Source organism: Pseudomyrmex gracilis, unplaced genomic scaffold (assembly GCF_002006095.1).
Source record: "Pseudomyrmex gracilis isolate BER0280 unplaced genomic scaffold, ASM200609v1 scaffold_58, whole genome shotgun sequence".
NCBI classification, from domain to species: Eukaryota; Metazoa; Arthropoda; class Insecta; order Hymenoptera; family Formicidae; genus Pseudomyrmex; species Pseudomyrmex gracilis.
In genome coordinates this window covers 23683-39966 of record NW_018020642.1, presented here as the reverse complement: position 1 = coordinate 39966, position 16284 = coordinate 23683, and the positions used below count along the sequence as shown (strand labels likewise).

Sequence of the window (16284 nt, the reverse complement as noted above, 5' to 3'; positions counted from 1 at the left end):
TTTAATTTCCCGCATACGATAGTCGCGCAACGTCTATGTCGTGTTCTCTTACTGGATATCAAGAGGCACGGTAGTGTGCCTCCCGCCAAGTTCACGCGCAACGAAGTCGCGCTCGAACTCGTGTTGTTTTTCCACGTCTCCCTGTCACGTGACTTTAGTCACGTGTTGTTTCTCCGCTCCTCCGTGTCAAGTGACTTTACTTTTGTCACGTTTTTGAAGACGCGTGACTAATGCAAAGTAAATATTTTACGTTGTAATTATTTCTGTAATAATTGTCCGACCAACAGGTATTTTTAAAAAACGTTTTTTACCTTGTGTTTTGAAATGCGCAAAATGTGTCGGAATTTTGCCAAAAGATTATTATGACTTGTAAATTTTCTCCGTGTGACATTCTCTGAGGGTTAACATGATGCGTCGCGAAATTGTTGTGCGATAGCGCGATCAAACGTGGAGGATGGAGTGTGCTTGCTTTTTTTTTTTTTTTTTTTTTATTTTCTACGCGAGCACAGTAAGGCAACTTTTCGGACTGTGCGCGCGCGCCTGCCCGCCTCTTTCCCTCGCTTTTTTTCGACATTTTCCGCTCGTTTTTCAGCTTTATCCGGCGACTCGATAAATTTCACAACGGTAAAAGCCGGAATTCGCCGCAGTTTCCCCATTTGTTGGCAAATTTGCTCGGTCTCTGCAACCGGACGCAATGTGTGTGTGTGTATCTATATATATATGTATATATATATTTTATTTACCAGGTGGATTCTACAGCTTACTCTCTTATCGTAGCTAAAATTAGACAATAAAATATTCGTTACACCGTGAGAGATGAGGTTAATATTGCCGTGCGAAAAGTCGCGCGAAAAGTCAAAATATATTTGTTATCAAAACTGAAATTGCAAAATAGAAGATAATGAAACACTTTGTGCGATCAAACGTACAATTTTTTATTTACTCCATACCGGCGCGATTTTTTTTTTTTTTTTGCCGTAAAAGCGCGTCTCTGGTATAAAGTTCAATAAATCAGCAAAGCAGCGTCGAGAAACCGGGCGAAAGCCTCGTAAAACAGTGGGGTTATTTGTCAGACGCGCGTTCCGCGGGGATAAAATGGGACGTTAGATCGTACGTCAGACCGGGAGAAACGTACATTGCGATCTGAGAGCCGTTCCTGACGGCCGTTGAAAATTCTGAAAAATTATGTCGCCCGATCGCGAAATCTTTACGAAACTCCGATTTTCGCGCCTTCTCGCGAAGATTCTCCCGAACGCGCGCGAGAGACCGCCGGTTCTCCTCCATTTTTCAAAACACTCCCGCGAAACGTCATCTCTTCTGTGTGCGAGGGCACTCAGGCCGCCCGTATAAAACATCACGGGAACAGCCGATACTCGACGATTCTATTTTTTTTTTTTTTTTTACAGAGCTCGTAATTTTATAACGACACCGCGCACAATATACACGCACCGGTTTTATTTTTCCACGACTTTTTCATCGGGCTCTCGTCTCTCCATATTTTCCGCGCGATCATTTTTGCCGGTTTGCAAAATAACGGTTGGTACGCCCACTTATGTGTACACGCGTGTATGCGTGTTTTCATTTGTCGTCGCTGACGTCACCTCGAAAGTTGTATGACTGTTTACAGCAACTATTTATTCAGGGTAACATTCTCTCTCTCTCTCTCTTTTTTTTTCTCTCTGTCGACATTACACGTGTCGTTTATTTTCACGAAATGGCCACACCTCTGTCGCAGTTCCATTTCCGTAATTTCACAAAAGAGAATTGTCACCGTGCAATTAGAGGGAAGTAATATCTCGCGATAGGGGAAGATATGTGTGTGTATCTCTCGGAAGCGACGAGACGCGAATTTAGGATCGTTATTTCGTCGGGTTTTTAAAGTCTCGCCTCAATCTCTTCGGCTTTAGCGAGTAAAATAAAATGCTTAATTATCTTTTTTTTTTCCTGCAAACGTACAGAGAAAGCAGCTTTTCTCGTTTTTCGGGAACTGGAGAGTTTATTTTGAAAATATCCTCGCTGGCTTCTTTAAAAGAGGAGGCGGTTTTTTTAAACTGCAGTTTTATTTATGATATGAAACATATATAGTGTGAAACATACATGCGCAACTACGTATGCATGCGCGCGCGCGCGCGCGCTTGTGTGTGTGCGTGTAAAATATTTGAAAAAGTTAATTTTCCTCTCAAAGAATCAAGAGAGACTAGCTGGAAAAAAAAAAAAAATATTTATGTTAACGTGTAACACGGAGCTCTTTTTGCCTCTCTCTGTCTCTCTCTTTTCTCGAATATAAAACACATGCGAATCGTAAGATTTGATTGTTTGATTAATTTACTTTCTCTCACGAGAGCGGTAAGCTCGCGTCTCGGTTCAATTTGAAATTAAAATGAAAAATTGCAACTCGTCGTGATGAAACTAAGTGGCGCCGTAAATAACGATAACAGGAACGTTTCTTCCGTGGGGTAACTCGTTATTGTATACACGTATCGGATAATAGAATTGCAGACTAAACGCAACATAAAATATTCTTTCGCCAACTTGGCTCTCGCGCGCGCGCGTGCTATTTTATCTGGCCTCCGTAACTTACGGCGGAGCGTGGTCAGCAACCTACATTTCAACCCGGTTTCCCATCGACGGTATTTTAGATATTATCCACGAATTGTTGCAAACTGGCACGTGAACTATCACGCGAGCTCACGTTTCCTCTTCTTCGTCCTTCTCCACTCCCGATATTTTTCCTTCGACAACACACACACACACACACACCCTTCCACTCCCCCGTCTTCTTCTTCTTCTTCTTCTTTATCGCTGACCTCGGCCTGAACTTCGAACGCGGAGATTACGCGTTCTTATTTTATACCCGCGCAACCCTGAATTTTCATGCACGTGATGAACGATCGTTCGTCATATTTCCCCGCTCACGTGCGCGTATTCTAACCTCGCGGCTCTCGTACCGCATCAATCGACATTGCATTTTGGCGCAAAACCTTGATTCCGTGACGGTGCGAAAATACGACCTTCGAACTAGACTTCGTGAGCGCGCGTGCGTTATGTCGAAAAATACATAATTTAAGTGTTCCCTCTCCCATCCATTGTGTATCTGCGGCGAATAAATTGACTTTTTCTCTAACTCGATTTTTTTTTCTGTATTTCAGGATGATACCCGCATAATGAAAGTCGGCGATAAGAAGCGTTGGATACACGATCCGAATAGTAAGTAGCGTGATATATGGAATGTAAGCGCGCGTAGTTTTTTTTGTAAAAAACATATAAATGGCGCATGTTTGTAAATTCGAGAGAATCTCTTTTCGTTCTTGAATTATTTAACAGCTGCAAAAAAAAAAAAATAAAGTTTTCTATTATTACACGGTCAAGACTTATTTCGAGATTAATCAGCAGCAGACGCGCGAATCAGATTTCGCTTCGCGTGTTTGAATCTCAAATGGCGATTGGTCAAAATATTTGACTCGGCATATAATTGTATCTCATTGTGGCGATGTTTGCGGCGCATAGCCGGCACGTTGACATTGCGACCGATTCATTCCGAATTGCGTTATCAATGCATCAAGTGAATTTCGAACACACACAACACATATATATATATATGTACAGAGAGAGTAGCGTGTATTCTCCCTCGGGAAACCGTCGCGCGCGATGACACCGCGTCCGCCTTTCCGAATGCCTTGCGATTTTTCACTCCCGCGCGCGGTGCCACGTTTTTCGCCAACTTTTCGCGCCGCGGGAGGATCGTAAAGCCGGATATACGTACGACCCGTATGAATTCGAATGGAATCTCTCTGGCTGTCGGCTGGTTCGCTCGGCGAAATGTGATATTTATCGCGAACGTTGCCGCTAAATTCTCCAGAAAATTCCAAATATTATATATAGTTCGCGCGCGCGAGCACGGGAATATATATCGGAGCGGAATACCGAGTAAATGTTGGAACGATAGACGCGGTTGTGTTGTTGAAAATGACGCGCGAACATCGTCGACGACGCAGCGAATATCGCGCGCGAAATGTACGCGACGTGCGCTTAAAAATAAATATTATTCTTTTTCTCACGGCCGCGTTGCAAAATTTCATAAGAGAACTTTTGGAAAAGGGATATGTTTTGACGCGAAAGAAAAAAAAACTTGTTATCTCCAACATCAAGTGTCGATTGAAATGCAACATTCAAACACGTCAGGTATTTACTCTGCAAATTTTTTACGATCAAACGATATAATGTTTAAAATATAATTTTTATTGGTGGAAAAACAAGATATCTCGCAGTGCGACTGCGAAAGTTAACAAAACAAATTGAGGTCGCCAGAAAACGAGGTAAAAAATAAACAACGTATCTTTTCACAAATTCTGAAAATGGTTTGTAACAAGTTGCGATTAGCCTTCATTTTTCGTACATATTGTGCGCTGCAATGATCTGTCAGTTTGATGTTGAGAATACGTGCTCGGAAAGTGTATCTGCGAGGAGATGTAATAAAGAATTCAATTCGGCGTTGTTTGCGCTCGATCGACAATCGCGAGTAAAAATCAGTTACTAATTTGCACGCGGATGTACTGTATGTACATTGAGAATTATTGTTTAAAATCGGAAGAGAGGATTTTATGAAACGAATTTTTAATAATACTGATTAAAACCAAAAAAAAAAAAAAAAAAATCACACAAATGTGCCAGCTGTGTCTGTTCGTCAATCGTTTCCGATTTGAACAGCAGCCCCCATTGTTTAAAACACACAGTTGGATTAACTTCGTCAAAGATCTGTTATGTGCGAAGCGTTGTTGTACGCGGCGCGTCGTTAGCAGGACGGATTTATTAATGAAAAATATAATCCTCTTGTGAAAAAAAAAAAAAAAACATACATACATACACATGGTTATGGCGCGGGAAGAGCACAGGATAAAGTCACGCATAGATCGGATGCGGAGTTGGATACATTTATCCCATGTGTTTTTTTTTTATTTTTATTATTTTGCTGCAACATTACTTTTGTGTTGTATTTGGTTTTCTCTCTCGACTCTTTTCAACTCGGCTTTGACGCGCGCGCGTTTTGTGTGTCACTCGGACGCGCGCGCGCAAGCAATTCTTTTTAATTCCCGTACAAATGTCATTTTCTTTTTGCGTGTTCATTTCTATTATTACACACACCGATATACATAACGCGTGCATTTATAAATACGCGCGGCTATTTGTTGTACGTTTAACCGTAATTGCATAAAGCAACAACACACAACATGTGCGCGCTTTTCAGAAAGCTGCGAACTAATTGCTGGTTTTTTTTTTGTTTTTTTTTGTTTTTTTTACAATATCAGGTTTTACGTATTGTTCAAATATAAACGAACGTTGCGTTGAATTAATGTATACGTAATTATAATCGATTCGCAAATTACGTTACACGTTTACGTTTATATACAAAATGCGCGCGCGCGTAACGTGTGCGTAACGCGTGTCATGAAAGTTTATTGATATAATCGCAAGTGCTTGTTATAATTAAGTGAATAATTTCATATATCGTGGTAATTATTAATCAGATGAACGTAACGCATATATAAATTATATTTCCAAAACATGAATATCACATTGCAATCTAGTCATGGAAATTGCCCTTACGAAAGAAGTGTGTATTTTATCGCGCAGGAAATTCACGAGAGAGAAACTTTGTAAATATAATTTATCTTGTATATTGCAAGATATTTTGTTTCTTCTTTTGTGAGGAAAATGTAGAAATTTCCATTTACTTGTGTGTGTAAAAGTGGATACAAACGTACGAAGTGCGGGAAAGTCGACGATGAGGTCGACGATGTTTACCATCGACACCTTGAAAGCAAGACAACCTCGATCATTTTTAATGAAACCGCTTTGCAACAGCCAGATGAGAATTTTTTACGATACAGTTAGGTGCGACGCGCGCGCGAGAGAGAGAGAGATGAGAATATGTTAAATTCCACACATACAAACACGCCCGCCATTTCTTCCAATTTTCTTCGCGGAAGTTACTGCGTGTTACGGCAAATTCTTAAGTAAAGTCGTGCCATGAAGGTCGGCGGTAACTATACGATAGGTTCCATTTCACGCCTCTTAACGCGAAATAGTTTAAGAGTCGGCGAGGAAGCCCCGGGAACGTAGGAAAGGATGTTACGATGAGTCGAGTCACGTATTTAATACCTCTTTCCACGAAACCCCGATCTCGCGCGCACTCGATTTTGCGATGTTATCCGGCGCTGATCGTCGTCGTCCGGGCGACGACGCCTCATCCGTAGTGTACACGATGCATCCTTAATTCTTCAACGGAGTCGATAGCCGTTTATCGATCGAGCGCTTCCTCTCTCGAAGCAACAACGCGAGTTATCGCGAGTTATCAAAATTTTCCTCTCGGAAATACGTAGAAAAAAAAAAAAACTTGTAAGATAAATAATTATCATGTCGGTGATAACATTGGGACTGTAACGTGCTTGTTGTGTGAAACTGTGATCTCTAAAATTTTGACTGAGAAAAAAAACTTGACTGTATCTTGCTTTGTAGCTGAAATAGCCTGTTATAGAATAATTTATTTATAATTACCAGAATTTACCTCATTTTCTTTTTACTTATATAATTTTTTCACATTTGTGCAACAGCGATTTGATTGAATTCAAGTTTTCCTTGAAGCGCGTCACGCGTGTGCCGCTCGGTCAAACCATGTATCATTTATAGGTACCGCCTGAACGCTAATCACCGGAGTGCATGAACGGAGTGTGCGTGTTTCACACGTGTGCATCGCCGCGTCAAGATGACAACGCAACGCGCGTCTGAATCCGCGCGTTATTATCGTCGCGTCGGCGTTATATCGGGGGCGTCTCGTTGTTCTCTCCGCGCGCCCATTGGCCCATATATCGGCTCTCTATATTAACGTCGTCGATCATTCCATCTTCGCCCGCGCAACGCCAGAATCGATCGCTCATCCCGAGACGCGCCTAATTCGAGATGCAGTTTCCGCGCGCGCATTGTGTCGCGTAATCGCTCCAGTATTGTAATATACATCGCCGTGTAATCCATATTGTAATATCGTCGAGTCGTGCCGCTCGAAACCCTCTCTTCCCCTTGCGCGATACACGGAGACGATGGGGGCGATTTATGGTATCCGCGGGATCCCTCGTGGCGACGTGGTGTTTCGGTAATGAATGGCGAGAGGATCAGCCGTCGAGCTATCGACCGCTCTCTCGTAAATCGTTGGCGCAATCCAGAAAGAACACTCCCTGCGGTGGTCTCGGAGTAATTTAAGAGATCCGAGGAATTTCGCTATTCGAAAGGTAAACTCCCGTAGTACTAGCTTTTCTTCTCGCTCCGTACCCGAAATTAATAACTGTATCAGCGATTACAATACGTTAATAGCGAAAGTTAGCCGTTAACGTGACAATGCCGGCTGCCATGGCAAAGTGAATTTTCAACCATCCTTTATGAACTTTGAAACAAAAATTGGGCCACCGGCGACGAGGAGAACAGGAGAAGGGAGAGAGAAATAGTTCCAAGTAAATTAGCGCGTTCGTCGAGCGAGCGAGCGAGCCGCGAAGTCTCGAGATCCGGTCCTTTCTGCAATTATAATATATTCCGTTCTCGTGCCACCCCCGTCGTCTTCATCCTCCTCCTTTTCCTTCTTCTGACGTTCGTCATACTCCGCTGACTTGGAAGTCCTTTTCTTTCCCGCCCACACCCATCCCTCTCTCTCTCTCTCTTTTTTCGCTCTTTCTCGCTTTACCGTATAATCAACGCGCCGCGGTCTGGAGAACAAGAAGCATCTTTGTCCCACGCGACTTCTGTTGCGCGTCCGACGCCGTTGTTCTCTCTTGCTCGAAACAATCCTTGATTATGTTTCACGGTTTTCCGCAGCTGCGACAACTTTTTCTGACCGTTCGAGAACTTTGTCATTTTGCGGAGCGCAGCTCGAAGAAAGATAACGCGGAATTGTATTACTTCTTCAACGTTTTTTTTTCTTTTTCACTTTTACGTACAGCTGTTCGTAACACACTCAAATGTCGAGTGCTCCTTTTATGGACCATAAGGAAATTTTTAGTCTCTTTCGAATGACGGTTTCGCGAGAACTCCAATTGAGATTCAGAACATTAAAAAAAATAATAATATAATTGGGTTCTTAGGACTGATAAGAGCAATGTTATACTGCTAATTAAAAAAAAAAAACTCCCCTAATTATATATTTACCTCTAAGAGTCGTAAAATGTTTTCCTCCGAAAGAGTTGTCAACCACGGAACTTTGAAAAATTATTCAAACACTTTTTTATTAACTTTGTTTTTTTTCAGAGAAAAACTTGAAAGTTCTCTGCCTGATTAAGGTAATTTTCCTAATGGCCAGACATTAAAGAAATAATTATCGCAGATGTGTATAAATATTACTCGTAACACAATTCTCAATGTTTTAAATATTTTTTAAATATATTTCTAATGAACTAAAACTTATTATTTTTTCAATCTATTTTTTATTATTGGTTTTTTTTGTTATAATTTTTGTTATTTTTTTGTTAAATGTGCGCGGTATTTGTTCTCCATTTACTGGTACATTTACATTGTTAATTTTCGCATTCTTTTTTTCTTTTTTTCTTTTTTTTTTTTTTTTTTTAATAACGCAAACATTTGCGCGCTTCATGATCGGCGGCGTTTGAGTCAACGTTTGCATAAATTTTTACGAAGACTTTTCGCGCAATCTCTTAGCGGAGAACCCTTCACCTCGCCCTCGGAATACTTCAAATATTTTTTTTTCCCACCCGGAGCTGGAAAGCCGCTCGCGCGCTGCTGGGCTACGAAACTCCTGACTTTACTGCCGCGAAATCCGGAGAGTTACTCTCGGTCGGATTGGTTCGATCCGACTGGCAGAACCGCTCAAATATAGCCGCGCGAATGCTTATGCAACGTTGAATATATTTTTCCATCTCTTTCTCTCTTTCCGTCTTTCTTTCTTTCTTTTTGACCCCGACGCGTTCGATTCCGCGAGACGTATATCTACGTTCCCCGCGGATTCTCACGCGCGGAAACTGCCGAATCGCGTTATCCTCTTTCTCATCAATGCTTCTCTCGCGCGAGAAAACCGTAATGGCGCGATGCTCGCTCCATTAAACGGGATCCGTCGTGATATATCCCGTGGCGCGTGTGAGAGATCCTATCGCGCGCGCGAGGAGAGGATCGTTCGTTTCGTGGCTGCAAGTGACGTGCGCGCGTTCCGCACGGGAAAAGTTTTTAGAGAGCGAGAGCGCGCCGCCGACGAGCGTGACGGACGGAGCTTAACTTATATAGCCCCGCACTCTTCTTCTTCTGTCCCGCGCTCGTCTAATCCTGCGAAATTAAGCCGTCAGGAAAGTCTCGGCCAGGTCTTCTTAATTCATGTACGCGGTTGACTCTAATTCCGACCTAACGATGTCTCCCGGTTTTGTGCGATATTACTTCCGTCCGGAGACACGAAGAGAAGCTTCTCCCGTGTCTCGTAGGAAGAAACTTTTAATTGGATATTATTTTGATATCTCTCGCGTTTTTTTTTCTGGTTTCCGCACGGGAAGCGAGGCGCGACGCCGGAAAACTCTCTCCTCACACATTGACCTAACGAAAAGGGCGGCGACGTTCTTCGCGTTTCGTCTTCCGGTTGCAACCTGACGACGAGGTACATACATTGAGCGATTTCGCGCGACATCCGTCAAGTGTTTACAGATGCTTATGACTGTTGCGCGAACTATTAAACTCGAATTTTAATGAGCTTACGGCAATTACGAGTTGTTACTGCATCACATAAAAAAAAATTCAACTGCAAGTGTAGTACGAATTTTTTTTGCATAAACACTTTTTCCGACGTGAATAAAATAAACGAGTGTTAAACAGAACTCTTTCGAAACCATTAAGGAAAAGATAAAAGACGCAATGACATTTATTAACGAAATAATTTACAACTAAGTTCGTAAAGTTATAGAAAATAATAACATTTAAAAGCATCATCTTGCAAAATACTTAAAACACCGAGAATTGTTGCTTACATGTCTGATATTTGTTTCTTTAATAAATGTCCGATCATTGAAAAGGTTACGTCGCTTTGTAGCTGTCACTTGAAACATTGAAAACAAACGATCTCGACGCGAGTTACATTAACATTTCTCCAAATTTATTTTGATCTCCTATTCACGCGAAAGTAATATAGAGAGAGCAAGAAACTTTTAAATAATCCTTTAAAGAGCCCCCCGCAAAGTCCGCGTATAAATGAACTGTCATGCGGAAGCGAACATTGCGAGCGAACTTTCGCGAGTTCAGTAATAGTATTCGTAATACAGTTTGTCACAGTAATGCGAGTAATGTAATAATAAGCTCTCGAGTAAACTTGCAATTAATTGCATATTCTATAAAAGCAGAGCGAGAGACAAAAGTCAAAGTTATATATTTGTGCCTCTTTGTGTGTTCGAGATGCAACTCTTTATATTAATAATTTTACTGTGTCTACTATTACACGTGTGTGTGTGTGTTTGTGTGTGTATGTGTGCAATTCCGCGCAATATTGTATTACATTAACTCTTAAAAAACGGTCGGCAACTTTAGCTGCTGGACATTAGCCAGTTTTTATGCTTCGCGCGCAAAACCTCGCTCTCTGTCGTCAGATGCTCATTTGTTTCTTGTTCTCCCATCGTCGTACATTTCCCAAATTGCGATGACTTTCTTGCGCGTTCGTAAAAACGAAAACGAGCGACACGCGCATTTAAATGCCGCGTTTGGTAAAAACGAAAGAAAGAGAGGTAAAAAAACAAAAGAAAAAAGATCGAAACTGTTGGCGCAATTTTCGGTGTCAATAAAAAAAAAAAAAGAAAAAAATAAAAAAAAAAAAAGAACAGAATTCTAACGCACTGTCGACCGAGTAATTGCTAGCTCTTATTGGTCGTCATCCTTTACAGTCCGATCGGATTGTTTTTTGGTGACTTTTGCAGTTTTTTAACTGCAACTTTTTTCGCGCGCGTCGAACGGTGGATCGATAAAAAGTAGCAAATTGTCAATGGCTTTCCGAGGATTAATTTATTTAAAATTTACTTTATTTGAATTCTCCAAAAAAAAAACAAATTACTTAACTGCGCGTTAAATTATTCGCTAATAAAATTTTTGAGGAATTTGAACGTTCGAGAAGCAGGGCAACGTGTGCGTTATCAGATAACCGGTACCGCTCCGGTACATGTGGTTGTGCAAGCTGTGACTTGCGTTAGCATATTCCCTTTTCTTTTTTTTTTTTTTCTGGCCGCCGCATGCTGAACAGCCGGCCGCGTGGGGAAGAGCGTGGAGGGTTCCGTTTTATTGATTGCGCGCGAGGACAGCGAGCGAGCGCGGCGACGAGAAGACGGTCCCCGGGGTTAATGGAGAAGAGAGATCCCATTCGACGGCGGGATAGCACGCTCCTCTCTCGTACACACACGACCAATATCGCTTGTCGGCGATTTCCAGGCGAATGGAAATGCTCAGTGCGCGCGCTCGGCTGCGGATGCTGCGTCGCGGATCTCTCTCACACACACACACACACACACACGTACACACATGCACGTGCGCGAGCACGGCGAATTCGTTTCGCTATCGCGAATAGAAAATCTATCCGGATTGACAGCGCAATCGGTCTCATCGCAATCATCGCGGTTCTCTCGTTTCGCTGCGATGATCCGTCGCTCGTTTCCGTTTGCACGAATTATTGTCGCTCGCTTAGTTCGGGGGATGAGAGAACGTGGAAGAGGGAGGAATTACGAGGGGGACGCGTCGGTGATTAACCTTAACGTGTAAGGCGTTATTTGTAGTAGTTGTTGTTGTTTTTACGATAAGAGGATATATAAGATCGATTTTCTCGTATATATTGATAATAACAATAATGCGTTCATTGGTCATGAGCAACAGATATGATGAGAAACGGATAAACTGTGTGAAGGTGGGATGAGATCGAATCCTTGTTTTTCTCGTTTCAGGCGAGCTCTGTCGCCCACTCAACTGCAAGAAGAAGGAACTCTGCCTCTTGGAGGACACCTTCACGGCCGTCTGCGTCTCGAAGAAGGAGCTTCACAAATCAGGGTGAGTATCTTTTGTTTTTTCTCCCGCACAATATATTGTTTTGCAGAAAAAAAGTACATTATACATTGTACAACATTACGTTGCACTCTCAGACTCGGTTAATTAATTTTTTTGATTTTGAGAAGGAGACCGAGAACACACGGTCAAAATGTTCTTTCATATATTTTATATGTTTTTTCAACATCAATATTCACCGTGTATGGTTTCGTCATACACGGTTCGTAAAATTGTTTTTTTTATCTTTTTATGACTGATTGGACATCGGAGGACTCTGTATTTATTTCAAAGAAAAACTGTATATTTTTATATTTTGCATCAGAATTTCTCGAGTCGATAAAATCATCTAGAGAAAGAAAAAAGGAATAAAAATACATGGATATTGTATTTATGCGGAATATATGAACCAAGAGGTAGAGGAAGTCTCGCGGGCGCAGTTTCTTCTTGCAACATGTAAATAAAAACACACAGCAACGGCTATACCGAATATACCGCTAATAGCGTATTCAACATAATCCACCCACTATACGGTCTCGCAAAGCTCGCGTTAAGCGCGCGCGCGCGCGTCCGCGCATGCCGTTCGGTCGGAAACATTTGTGCACCGAGCGCCATTGCGTCTGTTATCTAAATCTTCGGTGTTTATTCCGGATTATAGAACAATATTAGCTGCGACAACGCAATGAGGAGGATATACGTTTTGTGAACGCGCGCGTTGTGCGATTTGAATGATATTTAGACGCGATGGGTGAATGCGCGCCGTTCAAACCGGCCAATTTCTTCGTAAATGATCACCGCATTATCGATCTCTCGCAACGGACCAATTTCGGATCGGGTCGAATAGCCGGAATTCTCAGCGCGTTGTAAGCGGCCGTTCGACGTTGGCATTTAAGCAGCACCGATATTAATGACGATATCGTATCGCCGCAAAACAGCATTAAACCGCGAGCTACCGAATCCGTCCCGGTGATCATTGATTTCCCCTCGCGGTGCTTATTGCCAATTAACTGTAATTGAACGTTTCCAACGGCGATATATGCGCGCGCATACATAACCGAAACCTCCCGAATATCTCGATCACCGGTATTCATCTTGAAGCACCCGCGTACGACATTAAATGACCTTAATGCGTCATTAACGACTAAGCAGCCCGATGGCTCGCCCCCTCGATAAATCGATGCCGCTATTGAAGATTAATTGCGCTGGACGCGCACGCGATTATATCGTCGTTCGGCGCGCGTTTCACTTTCACGTAGGTAGTGTGTATCGATTGCGCGTTCGATTGGATACCTATATGCGTTTTACATCTGAAATTACGTTTGCTAGTTTATTATTCATAGAGATGGGAGGATGTATAAATATATGTAGAAAAATATTAATTATTTTTCATTGAGATAAATATATCACAGCGTGCGGACAAATACTCGGGTCAAATATATTATGTTAATATTTACACATCCAATACTTGTTTTCTTTAATAAATGTTTGATCATCGGGCATCTTATCTTACGTAAACACAATGTAAAAATGTAAGTAGATATCTCACAACTTTAATATTTTATAAACATAGCTTTAAGCACGTACACTAAATAGTTAATTTAACAAAAGTAAAGCTTTTGATGAAAATTATGTTGAAAGATCAAATCTCGAGTACCTTTCTAGCTCTCTCGAGAGAGAGAGAAAGAGAGAAAGAGAAAGGGATTGCGAAAGACAGTACATTGCCGGTTTATATTTTATTTGATTGCGTTAAAGTGGCTACGCCGGCGTGTAATAAATGTCGAGAAACCCGGAAATTTAGAACGCGCGCTAGTTAAACACCGGGAGTTTTAGTTCGGTAAAACGTAATTCGAGTAATGGTCGTTTAATTTTTGTCCCGTATATAAAGCTAATTCGCACTTTGCGCCTGCAATTCCTAGGGCGCCACCTTCAAGAGTACCACCACCACTACCACCACCACCGGTGGTTCCCGGACAGAGTTGTAGGATACGAAACTTCATAACGACCATTAATTCATCGAATAAAGTAGGTTCTATGCAAATCGCGCGCGTTGAATTGCTCAAAGTTTCTCCTCGTACCTGAGATAGAAACTATTATAATATGAAGTGGAAACAACGCGAGTTTGCATTTTATTTGTGGTGGGAAAAAAAAAACAAACCGCCTTATTGCTCTTGCTAATTAGTGCGAAAAACTACTGTTGACGTTGTAGCGAGAGAGAAAAAACCGGACGATTTATTGTATTACAATTATGAAAAAAAAACTTTTCTCTGAAAAGCTCCTTTCTCTCTCTCTCTCTCTCTCTCTCTCTCTCTCTCTCTCTCTCTCTCTTTCGAGTTTATCGTTTTCAACTTATCGCCGTTTAAATCCGTCACTTTTTTTTTAGTATTTCTCTTCTATATTCTTCGTGACATTTTTTTTGTAAATAAATAAATAATTGCGTTTTTTTTTTCAGTGACATAGTAATTCCGAAATCTCGCGCGGTTCAACAGCGACGGATGAGAACCGAGACCTCGGTCGATTCCGAGGACGACGACGCCTTCTTCGATTCCGAGGACGACGACGAGGATCAGGACGAGTCGAAGTAAGTGACAACGAATTCCATTTATCCCGTTTAATCCGCCGCACGGATTATTCGCTCTGGACTATCTGATTAAAACGTGAAAAGTTTTCGAAGCACAACCGCCGCGCTTCTCTTCTCTCGCAGTTATCCGCGCGCGCGGCGAATTTCCCGCTTGAAATTCCATCCGAGAAATCCTATTTTCTTACGATATTCTCTCCCGTTGCGCGCGATATAGCCCGAGGTTATTAATATTAGCGCGACTAAAGAATAAGACGTGATCTTTATGCGGACGGTCTCTGCGAATAGTTTCGAAAACTTCATTTGAAAAAGCCACATCGCTTTGAAACACGACGGTGAAGTTTTCGCGAGAAAATTAGTTGGGTTGCGCGTGATAACGCGCGGCGACGTGTTTATTTTTCGCGAGCCACGTTCAAACGACGCATTATCAGGCGGCTGCGAACTTTAAACGCGGTTTTTTTTTCTCCCTCGCGGAAAAGAGAAGAAAATTTTTCCCGAGAACAGAATTGAAAAATTTCATTTTCGCGCCGTGTAATCTCTTTATCGATACATGTATAGGTGTACGAGCAAAGGAGAAATTTCCTGTAGATCACGTCTTTTACGCGATAGAATTGTAATACGGCGGGGGATTATCGTATCGAGCAATTTTCGCGGTGAAACTCGAGAGATCCTCTATTTGGATTTGCGCGGATTTCGAGGAGGAAGGAATCGCTGATGAAACGGCGAAGTGCGTAACTTCTCATTTCGAAAATTTCGCTCTTCCCTCTCTGGGAAGAGGGAGAAGATGTCGTTTGATTTTCTCGAGATTAACGACGATAACATCTTGAATACAAATCTGGAATAAAAACCTCGCTCTTGTTACGAGAACGTTAATAATGCGAACGTCGCTTTGACACGAAGAGAAAAAAACGCCAATGATACGAGTTCTGTGTTATATATGTGATTAATTTCACATTGAAGAGAGAGAGAGAGGGAAAAAAACCTTTTGTCAAACGGCGCGCGTCAAATGGACCTCGCAGACTCCGCTTTTGAAAGAGCGCGGGATCGAACACCTTTCCCTCGGGAGAATAAAGTCTCTCGAGCGCGAAATTGAAAACACCGTTCGCCGTTTCATCGGGCTTTCAGATAGAAAGAGAGAGAGAGAGAGAGAGAGAGAGAGAGAGAGAGAGAGAGAGAGAGAGAGAGAGNAGAGAGAGAGAGAGAGAGAGAGAGAGAGAGAGAGAGAGAGAGAGAGAGAGAGAGAGACGCGTGTCTCGCGCTCTCAGACAGCCGCGTTATTAAAACGTGCTTAATTCGACATTAAGCTCAGGAATTACGAGCGTAAATCTGTTTTGACGGTGTGGCGCGCATATACATCATTAAATTGCCATCTGCGTCTTGTCGTGAAACAAATTACCCGCTAATTGTCATTTACTGATGGATATATAAACGATATGCGTATTCAAGTCGCACATATAATACAAATGTTGCAACGACACCGGACGCGCGTACCGATGGCTGAAATGAACATTTATGAAAGAGATCATTATTAGACGTGCAATCATCGCACAAAATAATTTTCAACGCTTTAAACAAAACACGTTATTAAATAACAATTTCTAATGTTTTGCATATAAAATAATATAAATAACACACAGGTAAATATTTTGTTACGACTAGAC

The 16284-nt window shown here is 42.0% G+C and overlaps 1 protein-coding gene across 1 annotated transcript in view; it reads left to right on the top strand.

The window, feature by feature from the left end:
- LOC109854044 (proteoglycan Cow-like) overlaps positions 1-16284 on the top strand; it is a gene marked incomplete at its 3' end in the record, with an annotated part of 86094 nt that overhangs the window by 46369 nt on the left and 23441 nt on the right. The window contains exons 2-4 of the mRNA XM_020426737.1: positions 3150-3207; positions 11952-12054; positions 14498-14626. Coding sequence (XP_020282326.1) covers positions 3150-3207; positions 11952-12054; positions 14498-14626 — 290 coding nt within the window. The remainder of the gene's footprint in view (positions 1-3149; positions 3208-11951; positions 12055-14497; positions 14627-16284) is intronic.